This window comes from Marmota monax, unplaced genomic scaffold (assembly GCF_021218885.2).
Source record: "Marmota monax isolate L192 unplaced genomic scaffold, Marmota_monax_Labrador192_F-V1.1 WCK01_AAM20220418_F8-fsc00020, whole genome shotgun sequence".
NCBI classification, from domain to species: Eukaryota; Metazoa; Chordata; class Mammalia; order Rodentia; family Sciuridae; genus Marmota; species Marmota monax.
In genome coordinates this window covers 8060864-8072889 of record NW_026692912.1, presented here as the reverse complement: position 1 = coordinate 8072889, position 12026 = coordinate 8060864, and the positions used below count along the sequence as shown (strand labels likewise).

Genomic DNA, 12026 nt, shown 5'->3' with positions numbered 1-12026 from the left:
CCCTCAGCCTCTCCCCTCAGCCTCTCGCCTCAGCCTCTCGCCTCAGCCTCTCTCCTGGAGCAAGACACAGGCCATCAGCAGGAGGGATGAGCGGCCCTGCACCTGCCGCTCCCCCGAGTCTGGAGTCTGCACACGTCACCTGCTCCTCTGTTACCCCCTCCTCCGTCACCCCCAGCTGTGACTTCCACTTCTGTCGTGTATCGCTGATATATTTTAATAAATAGTCAAGTAGAAAAGATTAGATTAATAGATTGAAACTATTAACCTATTAAACAACTCTAACCAGTCTAAAACTCAAAATAACCCACAATGCATAAATATATCATTAGTTTGAGATGATTCTTAGGCACTTAATTTTCTTCAATGCTCGGTGTCACTCAGCCACAACGTCGGGTAATACTGCACTTTGGAAAGACGACATGAAGATTTAAATATCAAGAATAAATTCCCTGGTTAATTGAAACCTAAAGTGGGGGAAGCAGGGCCCTGGCAACCCCGACAAGGCATGAACCCTAGAATGCGCCAGGTGGGCCCTGCAGTTCCAGCCGGGGACTTCCTCAGCAGGTGCTCTGGCCCCCGGGAGTGGGCCCAGTCCAGGTCTTTAGAAGGAATCAGCGCCGACGGCATTGTAATAGCACACGGCCTTGGTTCTCCAGTGGCCCGGCAGCGGTGCGACTCTGACCTGTCAGCAACATGTGGACAGCCACCCGTGTTCTCCCTGCACACCTGTCCACACACAGAGCGAGGCGAGGCCACCTGCAGCTTCCCCTCACCACGCAGGTGGGGAATGGAGGCCACAGAAGGGCCCATGTCCACTGTCCTGCAGAGACCCTCCAGGGCACACACAGGGTCTCCTGCAGACCACAGCGGGCAGGCAGCACCGGGGAGGAAAGAGTGGGGCTGTCCCCAAACCCACGTGTGGTGTGAAAGCAGGATCAGCGTGATCCTGCCCACCAGCGACTTCCAGCCAAGACTGTGACTGAGCCATTATCCCTGTCTATGCTCTGACCTGGACCCCCTGGACCACCGCCTCCTAGGAGTGGCGGGGCGCGAGCTCCTCAACAGGACCCTGTTCCTCCACTTCCCTGCCCATGCGCCCGCCACACCCCGCCGTCCTCGACGGGCTTCTTCCTCCTGCCGCTCCAACTGGCCTCCCTCCACCCACCAGCCGTCCTCAAGACAGAGGGCGACACACGGAGGTCTGCCATAAAGCTCTGAGCACTCCAGGGAGCCCCAGCCCAGGGTCACTTGCTGCCTAGAACAAGTTTCCCAGAATGCACAACAGGGACTCTCTTGGCCACAGGTCCAGCACTCAAGAGAGATGCAGTTTCCTTAACCCACCCAAACCTCCCTCTGCTCACGTGCAGATCAGGAGTGACACTAAAAACCAACGGAGAATGGAAGGACAGGTGCATAGGAGGCCCACACAGCACCTGGCCCAGCCGGTCCCCCCATCCACAGGGCCCCACCTCCACTGTTCCACCAACTGCTGCCATAAAATACTCGGGAAACCCGAGTCCGTATTGAACACAGACTTCCTGTCTCTACTCCCTAAACAGAGCAGCCTAACAACCACGCACACGGCACTTACGCTGCATTAGGTGTGACAACTAATCCAGAGGTGATCTCGGGGTACAGAAGGATGCACGGGCTCCGTGCAAACGCTGCGCTGTTTTTTATGAGACTCAAGCACCCTCAGATCGGGATCCATGGGGTGCCCCGGGAGCAGTCACATGTAGATTCTAAGGGACAACTGGACCCCACAGGGACCCTGTTAATGCTCTTTGCTCCTGTTCCCACGAAGCCCTCACCAGACAAAATGTGAAAAGCTTGGTCCAACTATGAAAAGGACAAGCTCTCAGGACAACGACAGAATATTTCACACAGGAAGGGAAGGGAGGGATTTTCAGCTAGGAGCGGGAGAGGCTCGGGACACCCCAAAGCCAGGCTCACTGTGGGAGGAGCAGGGAGGGACAATGCAGAAGGTGGCCGCGCAGCCCGCCACCCTCCTTCACCAGCCACTCTGCGTGGAGTGCAGAGGAAGCTCAAGCCCGGCATGAGCCGGCCAGCCAGCGAGGGCCAGGAGAGGCTTTCTGTGATCAAGGGCCTTTGGCATGATAGGCCCAAGAAGCAACAGGTCTGGGCCTCTCAGCAACCACTGAAGGTGGCTCTTTAGGACGTGGCAAAATTCTGAGCGCTCTGAACTGATATCCCCAGGTTCAGGAGAAGAACTGAGTTTGTTCCTGGAGCACCAGCAAATTCAGTTGGGTGGGGGACTGGGCAGAGTTCCCCAAGAGACCCCCAGCTCAATGCTCTTTGCTGGGCCACCCAAGCTCAGGTGCCCTTTAGAAGAAATGGCTCATGGATTTTTATGCACAGGAATTGTGGTTTGCATTTCTAAGACTGTCTCCTAAGGGCAAATTTAAAGCTGCCTGTGAATCTTCCAGAATCTGCCCTCTTCTACAGAACCTAGGGTTAGTGGTAATTGGTTAAGCAGAGGGTGAACTCTGCCCACCAAGGAAGTCTCTGGCCCCTCTGGATAAGGGTACAATCCCCTAGAATCAACCTGCAGTTTTGAGTTTTGTCGACCAACTTTGCTCAGAGTTGAGCAGGGGGAGACTCTATTGTTGGAGATAGAATCTGAGCTCCATGCACAGGAACATAACCTAGAGTCAAGATGAGGCTGTCCTCTGCCTGAAATGGTCCCGGTTTCCAAATAATTTGTTCTGGGAGTACCACACTGTCCACTGACTAGCACTAGGCCGAGTGTGACTGTGAAATTTTGTGCAAATGAAATTAATTTGTTCAGGATGATTTTTATTTTATTGTTGGAAACCAAATGCCAAATAAGAAGATTATTTAAAGAATAATTACGCAGCCACACACACGTGGTTACGATTAAATGGTCCACTGGTACAGACCTTGGCTTAAAGGGTGAGACTCAGCTAGTTCCAAAGACATTTTACTATTAGAGTGACCTCAGAGGAGTCTATCCTCAGTTCACTCTGAAAAAGAACAATTCCAACTGTCAGGCACAGCCACAGTGGTGCACACCTGTAATCCCAGTGACTCAGGTGGCTGAGGCAGGAGATTCTAAGTTCAAAGCCAACCTCAGCAACTTAGCGAGTCCCTAACTCAAAAAGTAAAGATGGGTTGGGGGTGTGGCTCAGTGGTAAGCTCCCTGGGGGCAATGGGGGCAATCCCTGATTTAAAAAAAAAAGAACGACACCAGTTACAACCTCAGAAGGGAGGCTGAGGGGGGCAATGTGATCTGTGTAAACTACAAGACCTGATCCTGGCCCTCCCACAGCAGATGTCATGACAACACGTCATTCCTCTCTGCTCCATATTCCCAGAGGCCCCGACCTCAGGCAGTGTAACAGCCAACGTCCTAACACCTTTCCTCGCTGCCGCAGCAATGCAATCAGTATGCTCCATCCCCACTCTCTTCCCTGTGTCCAGGCTCCCTGAGAAACCAATTGTCACCCATGGCTGCCCTCTCCCAGGAATCCAGCCCGCATGGTGGTGATCAAAGTGAGTGTTTACTGAACACCTACTATGGTCCAGGCACTGTGTGCAGGTACACGCACTGTAAGTAGACTTAATCCTCACTGACAGCACTGGGAAGGTGGTCCTAGTGACACAATCCCTGTTTTACAGATGAGGAAACTGACAGGCAGGGAGGCTATGTGACCAACTCGAGGTCACACAACCAGGCCATGGGCAGCACCAGGATCTGCACCCAGGCTGTCTGAGCTCTTCCTCTCTGGGCCAAGCTGCTTGGGCCCCAGCAGGTGGAGAAGTGAGGAAGATGCCCAGCAGATCAGTCAGAGAGGGCAGGGAGTGGGGGCTCTGGAGGGAAGGCCACCCCAGTCTGGGCCATCCTAGGACGGAACAGGAGGCTGTGCATTTCTGGACGTGGGCTTCAATCTGGAGCCCTCAGGCCTGGAGACAGCCTTCCAGACACTCACTGCTGGCCCCCCGTCACGGTTGCCATCTGTCCTGAACCGAGGCAGCAGCTCTGGGAACACCTTGCCCTCTGCTGTTGATTCACCTCCCGGCAGCCGAGATGGTCCTTTGCAAACCAAGTCACATCAAGGCACCTCTCTGCTCAAAACGTCCTGCGGCTCCCCATCTCATGCACAGTAATGGCACAGGCCCGCGCACGGTGTCCAGTGGCCTTGCAGTGCTCATGGTTGCTTGGGGGCAAAGAATGTCCCCTGCACCGGTGTTCTCCCTGCCCAGAAGGCACTTCCCCAGACTTCCCGGCTCGGTCCCTCACATCTCCCAGAGATGCCTTTCCCGACCTCCCAGATTAAAGAGATGGCACCCTCTCCAGGTCTCCCTGTCCCCCTACACTGCACCTGTGACTGACGAGCACATGGTTTATGTGTTTCTATCATCTGTCCCCCTCCCCAGGACACCACTCCACAGGGGCAGGGCTTTCTGTTCTGTTCAGTGCTGTATCCCTGGCACCGAAGGCAGAACGTAGCGCTTAGTAGGCCCTCTGTAAATACCTGTGAAGCGAATGCGTGAGACTTGGTTTCACCATCTTTTCCCTCCAACCTCCCATCTATAGGATCCTGTCTCATCTTTAGGCAGCTAGAATGTTCCAGGGAGCAAGGGATCACGTGACCTCTCTGCCCTGTTTCCTGATCTCTAAAATCAGAGGGTGGGACTGGACAACCTGCAGAGCCCTTCCGCCCGAGGCCTCCAGCTCGCAGCCGGCATCGCTCTTCCTCCCTGGAGCCTGCAACAGCAACTCCTTCAGAACTCCTCCCCGCAGAGGCCCCAGGCCCAGGCCCTCGAGTAAACGAGGCTCAGCGGCCGCCTGGCCACGTGAGCTGTGACCTGCACACCAGGTCACCCCCGACCCCGGGTGCTGGGTCCCTGGTCTTGTAAAATCCGCCCAGGCTGGGTTACAGGGAAGTAAACCAAGCCACACTCGGCTGTCTCTTCAGATCCAGAACACACCTCTCCTTGTCCCCTCCATTTAACACTGATTCCTTCGCAGCCCGTGCTGTTGGTCTTGGGGTCCAGCCAGAGGCCCTCTGGAGAAATAACAAAATTGCGTGTTCCAGGCCAAAAGGTGGCGCGGGATGAAAGCAGCGCCTGGTGTAATAACAGAGCGACAAGGCAGGGCCGGAGCCAGGCCCGACTGGGCGGGGGTCCTCCCAGGTCACTCCTGCCTGTGGCCCTCTAGCCTCACTCTGACTTTGGGGAGCCTCCACACCTCCGGTTCTCAGCAGAAACGGAGACTAAACAAGCTCTGAAGCCCTACAGAGCATCCCCCGGTCTAAAGCCACCCGGGGGCGTCAAAGCCACTAGTAGCAAGGCCAGGGCCACTGCTACAGTTCTCCTGATGCCTCAGTGTGTCGTTCACTCCTCAGGACGCAGAGATGGCCTTTCAGAGAACGCTACTGGTTTTAATCCCACAATCAAAATATACTCACCTGGGAGCACCCCCAGAGCTCAGCCTTCTTGACAGTCCCCGGCCCCTAAGGGGCTCCTGGAACTCTGTCAACTGCTGACTTCACATGGACAAGCAGGAGGGTGGAGTAGGGAAGTGCAGGCCACATCACCCAAGGAGCCAGACTGGGAAGCAGCCTTAGCCCCGCGGACCCCTGCGCCTCGCCTTCCCTGTCTATAAAGTGGGAATGCTACGAACACCTCCCTGGCAGGGTTGTTATGAAGACAACACCCAATAAATAAATGAATGAATACGTGCAAACCACTTAGCTCAGAACTGGACGTGGAGCCAGGCTACATGACAGTCGTTATTCAAGGCAATTGTGCTTTCACACTTCAAGTCACACCCAACCCACAGGTTTGTGCTGCCTTCCTGGTGGGCACTACAGCCCCGTGGCAATGACATGGGTTCAGTCACTATGTACCTGCTGTGGAGAGCCTAGGCTCCTCAGAGAAGAGATGGCACATATGCCCCCCTTCCCCTGCCCCGACCAGCAGGCATCTCTAATCAATCTCCGCACTCGTCCTGTGGACTGCTGCCTCAGGCTGGGAACACTCACCCCAAAGCTCTAGGCAGCCACGAGCACCACTGGAAAACCTGCCTGCTGTCCTCTGCCCGCCACCACCAGGCAGAGCCCCTATGAGAGACTCAGGCAGCAGACTCAGGTCAGGTGAGGACATCCCACCACTGTGATAAGGTGGACCTTCATCTTGTGGCTCACTGCTGTGGGCCCACCACTGTGCCCACCACCCAGACACTCTTAACACGTCTCCTGGGTGAATACATTAGCATCTGGCCATCGGAGCCCACAGCACACAGAGCGAGTGCCCAACGAACACAGCAGGAAGGACAGTGGTGGGCCAGACCCTGGCCCGAGCCCACCATCAGGTGGAGGAAGTACCGGCTCCGTCAAGCACACAGCCACTTTCTCCCCTTAGGACCCTGAGCAGCCCCTCCCCTGTTCCACAAGCACAGTGACAGGGTGGGGACACCAGTCAGGACTTCTAGTCCTGACTTCAGGTCCAGCAAGTGCCTCCATCCACCACTCACCACTCTAGGGACTCCTCCACCAGGGGTCCAGGACACAGGACACTGGGCACCCAGGTTGCCACTGACATCTGCAGGCCTACCAGGGTCCAGGCCCACATCGCTGCCCAAGACAGACATGGCCCCTGCCCTGGGAAGCTGCCACTCCCAGAGGGAAGGGAAAAACCGCACACACACAAATAATTCAGCTGTGTGGGCAGGTGACAAGGGCCACAGGCTGGGTGGCATGTGTCCCGAAAAGGAGGTTGGGGAAAGCGTCATTGAAGGGAGGACGGAATCGCAGGCTGGAAGGTAAAGGGCACCAAAGTGGGAAGACAGAATGAGCATTCCCACCAGGCACGGTGGCATGGGCCCGTCATCCCAGCTCCTCAGGAAGCAGGAGGATCGCAAGTTCAAGGACAGCCTCGGACCTAACAAGATCCAGTCTCAGAACCAACAAATGACATCCTTCCGAGTGCACGTGGGTGGGTCACCCCTGGCTGCTTCCACACTCACTGGCAGAGCTGAGACACATCAGAGACCACGTGGCCTCGAAACAGAAGACATCTGCCAGGCCAGCAGCATCCTGTGGGTGGCAAGGGCCTGGTGTCTGGAGTCCTGGACTTCAATCCGTCCTGCAAAATGCTGCCAGAGTGACCTTCCTGGCGCACAGAGCCAAACACATCTGTGGATTCCCTAAGTGTGTTCCAAGAGACGCTTGCTCCACGGCATGAGCCCAGGAAAAATGTCCCTCAGTTAATGAAGCTTGAGGACTCCCAAACATTAGCTCTTTAAAGGCTCTGAAACGCCCCCTGCAGAGAAACCTGTTTGACTCTGAGGCACTTGTGGGACCTGCAGTCAGGACTGAGGGGGCCTGGAGCTGGTGTCCCCAGAGAGAGTGGCTGTGTGCTTGACTGAACTGGTGCTTTCTCCACTCGATTCTGCGCTCAACCCACTGACCTCCAAATTTATCTGGCCACAGAAAGAACACTCTTAATTCCCCAACCCCGACCTAAAACACAACACAACACAACTCCAGGAACATTTTAGAGCACTGCTGTTCCCTGGGCCACAGCGAGGGCTTTCCCGCTGGGCATTCACAATCTGCCCTGAAGTCCAGCAGGGGATGCCAGTGCCCATTCCAGAGTCTACGTGTGTGCCACAGAGCCACCTTCCCTGCCCATCCACTACCTTCTTCCTGCTTCCCATGCCCCAAGTAAAGGCCACCTGGTCACTCCAGCTCTGCTCTCCGCACTGCGATAGGAGCAGCACTAGTGCCAACACTGACCAGGCACTTACCTGGGCCCCCTGTGTTGCTGTCCCCAGCTTAGGCCCTCGGGATCTCCTTCTCCTTTCTGGTGACAACAGCTCAGCTTTCCTTGAGGGCCACCCCTCCCCCATCTTCTCCCAGCATCAAAGGTGAAGCTGGACCCCTGGTCTGGCTCCTCGGAGTGCCCCACTGCCCTCACCTGGGGTACCTAGTGAGGGAGAGGAGCACAGGACCCAAGCGCATGACCCCAGCGCAGGGCACAAGATCCACACGCAGATGCGGGGGGAGGAGGTGGCTCACCCCGGAGTCCACACTGCAGCAGCCAAGCTCCCCACCTTGGGCTTCATCCCCAAGTCTCCCCCGTGGGAGGGGCCAATGGCCAGTCAGAAACGCATCATCCTTGAATTCGAGCCCTGGAGGCCCACAGTAGGCACATGGAAAAGGCCGTCTACGCCCTCACACCCTCTGGGAAGCTGTGGTTACTTCTCAGCAAAGAGGGCTGGTCTGACCATCCCACCTTTCAGGGAGGACCAAAGAGTGGTGGCTGTTGGTCGTGAAGACCGGGGACAGGAGAAGGGGCTGGGGCGCAGGGGTCGTACCTGCTGGCAGTGCTTTTCCTTCCGGCTGCACTGGCTCCGTCAGCCTGCAAAAGAAATCCAGAACACCTCCATCAGCCAGGCAGAAGACACCAGGTCCACCCACTGCCACCCGCCAAACTCCCGCTGGAGACCGTCTTCAGACAGAGGGGCGAGCGGGCCACAAGCCCCGGCCCCATTCCTCGGGCTGGGAAAACCTGCCCCTGGTGGTAAGGGGGAGTCAGGAGCCCTCGCCATCCCATTCGCTGGTCCCTGTAAGCCTGGCACCCACTGCCAACACAAACCAAGCAACCGCACAGCCCTGGGGACTCGGTGGAAAGTAAGTAACCAGTTAAATCTGAGATTGAATTGCACCATCTTTATTTTCAGCTGGGATTTCCAATAAAACAGTAGCTGCAGATTTATTCCTACCAACCAGAGGGGGAAAATCCTATTATGTTAAAATATTCTGTCCCCCAAACCCATGAGCAGGGGGAAGGCCAGAGAGTCCCAGTTCTTAATCTCTTTTATTTGGGAGTCGGGGGTGGGTGGGGAGATAAGGCTGACCAAATGAAATTTTCGGGAATCATAAAATTATGGTTCAGAAGGAGAGACGAAGGCCCTGGGCAGAGAGGGAGCTGCCTGAAGTCTCATGAGGACCAAAAGACAAATATCTGGGGTCCTGACTCCTAGGCCAACGCTCAAGAGAACCCAGATGTAGACGGAGCAATGCCACCCCCACCAGCTGACACGAGCACTCCTCAGCTGCCTCGAAACACAGGCCAAGAGGAACCAGAGTTGGGATGATGCAGCTCTGAGACTCTAGTGCGTGTTTACAGAATTTTTCCAAGCGGGCTCAGGTCCTGTACTTGGAAACATCCGGACAGGTGCCGCAGAACCCCCAGGACTCGGCACCGATATTCGGCTGTGAAACACTGGCACGGGCAACCCTGCGCGGGACAATGACTGGCGACCTTCCGTAGCCCCCTCGCCCCCAGGTCCACTCCCGCTGCTCCCTGGTTATCGTCATTTTGTTCCCAAGCTTTTCTAATTTTCAGACTTCCAAAAGTAAAAACAGCAGCCACTTTTTTGATGCGAGCCCAGAAGCTGCAGAACTGGGTGGTGGTCTTTGATGAGAACCCGCAGTCTACAAAAATAAAGGATTTTACCCTCTCCCCCCTCAACAAAGGCTGGATTTCCAACTTCTCTTAAAAACCAGAAAACCCAGTGACACCTAGGCCCAGAGTGACAACCAGCTGGAGCTGACAGTCCTGTTTCTCCACAGTCCCCACCCCTCCCTCTCATCTCTCTTTGGGCACCGGCCTGGCCCTGTGAATGCCACCCTGCTCCTGAAGGTGACTCCCGCCAGGCGTGGGTATGTGGACACGAGCCCATGTGGAAACGTGCCCACGCGACAGACACAGACACTTTCATTTACTAAAAAGTCCCACAGCGACAGGCCCAGGTCTGGCTACTCAGAAGGCCACCTTCAGTAGCTCTGCAATGTTCTATCTCCCACCAACATCCAGGAGAACCAAACAGGAACGGGGTGACACCGCAGAGCCCCCCATTTCCCACACAAGGAAAATGGAAAAGTCAAGGTCTGCCCGCCACGTCACGGGAGCAAAGGACAGATCACTTATAGCCTCTTTCTGCCACCCGGCATTCCTCAGACCTGTACGTGACCTGTCATGATGCTCGTGTCCAAGATGTAAAGTGCTAGAGCATTTCACACCCATTTTCAATGTTGTTGTGGTTTCTTTTCTTTCTTTTTCTATCATAATTTTATGCAGCATTGACCGGGTCAAGTGTGGCAAACCATGACCGAGCATCTTGGGCACGACTGATGGTCTCTTTTATGAGCTGATGGCACTTCAGTTTTGAAGCACTAGTAGTCATAGTCATTTCTGTCTTCCACTCAGTTTTAGAAAACAAAGATAAAACGCCGACAACATTCAAATAGTTCTCAGAACACGTTGTTGAAATGCAGTTGTGTCTGCAGAGGCCCAGGTGGTGGCACTAACACTGGGGTACTGGAGCAGCCAAGGGAGGAAGACCACCTGGGCAGAGGGCAGGGGTAGGAGAGCCAGCCTGGGACATGGACATGCATGGACACAGTGGGAGACATCCATAACTGCAGGTGTCAGCATCACAGCCATCATGGCTTTCTGCCCTCCAGCCAGGGAACCTGTGATGCCCAGAGCTCAACTCCCAAGAGTGGCGATCCGCGGCACACAGGCGGGGTTTGTCTGTATCCTCACAAATCCATCACAGTGGTCCCTTCTGCTTGAATTAAGCTTAACTTGGACCCTGCCATTTTCCTAGGCCCAAAGGTCCAACACCAGCAACTTCTTGATCCCACCTAAAACACAAACTCACCTTTACCCAGCACCATGCAACCTCATTCTCAACTTGAACTGAAGTCCAAGAGCACAGGGCTTTAGTTGGAGCCGCAGTCTAGGTTTTGCCATCGTCTAGCTGTGGGATCTTCAGCAAGTCGTCTATACTCTCAAGGCCCTGGTTTCCTCATCTGCAATTCAGCAGGATGCTAACTCTAGGACCCACTTCATAGGACTGGTGTGAGACTTCAGATAACTTAAATAAGGCGACAGGTACTCAGCACAGGCTCAGCTGTGATACCACCATTAACAAACCTGGATGTAGTTTCAGAGGCCACCATTTATTCAGTCCAGGAAACAGAGACCCAGGCAAAGAAAAGTCCTCGCACAAGATCACACGCGGGTGAATGAGGAGCAGGGCCCACTTGGCTGCCCAGAATCCCACACTGTGCAAGTCAGATTCTTGAAGGTCCACAGCGCTGGCTTCACCAACGGGTGGGGTGCCACTCAACCCAGAACACAGGTGACAGCTCAGGGCATGGGAACTGCACCACCGAGGCCATCACACCTTCCCCTTCTGCCAAGGGACACTGTGCTCATGAAGGACGCAGCTTCTTGCCCTGGCTCCCTATGGGTCTCCCTCTGAACCTCTTTCTCTGGAGCTGAGGGTCTTTGCTGGTGAAAACAGGAGCAGGGCAGAGGGCTGGATCAGAGCCTCCCTTCTCTGCCCCTCCACGTTGAGCTGACCCAACCTTAACAGACCCCTCTACGGCAAATGAAAGATGGAGGGCAGATGACCCACGGGGCCCCTCTTTCTCACTCTCCCATGGCTGGTGGCGGTGGACCCCAAGCCCTCCAGCCCCCATCCGAGTGCCCACCCCCATTCCTACCCCACCTATTCCCTCTCCACCAGCTTCCCCGCAGCACCTGGGCATGGCTATTTTTGGTTTCATCCGACCTTCCTCTTCCCTCCCAAATGAATGTTAAGTTGTTCTTTTCCATTCTCTTATTAAGGGTTTTCTTGGAAAGAAAATATTATTCCAAACCCAGAAATTTTATTTCTAAATTTGTGCAAATGTAAGTTGTAAGACATTAGCTGCATTTCACATTTTGTGCAAATGGCAGAAACAGGCAATTCGTGTGCTACGGGATGGGGGCTGGCCAACGATTTCGATAAAATAAACCCTTTTTTAATTTAAATGCTAATGCACTGAATTAAAATTTAATAACTGAGGAAATTGAAAAGCCGAGCAGGAATATTGGAAATAAATCCAAGCAGAAACAGCTGAAATTAAAAATTCTAGAGAGTGGGAGGACAGCAGCTAAGCTGTCTTATATGATTACAT

General features: G+C 54.6%; 1 protein-coding gene across 13 annotated transcripts in view; it reads right to left on the bottom strand.

Annotated features, from left to right (window-relative positions):
• The window catches only part of Znf618 (zinc finger protein 618), a 161145-nt gene that overhangs the window by 70337 nt on the left and 78782 nt on the right, over nucleotides 1-12026 (bottom strand). For all 13 annotated transcript variants that reach the window (XM_046451223.2, XM_046451224.2, XM_046451232.2 and 10 more), the window contains one exon: nucleotides 8366-8409. In XM_046451223.2, coding sequence (XP_046307179.1) covers nucleotides 8366-8409 — 44 coding nt within the window. The remainder of the gene's footprint in view (nucleotides 1-8365; nucleotides 8410-12026) is intronic.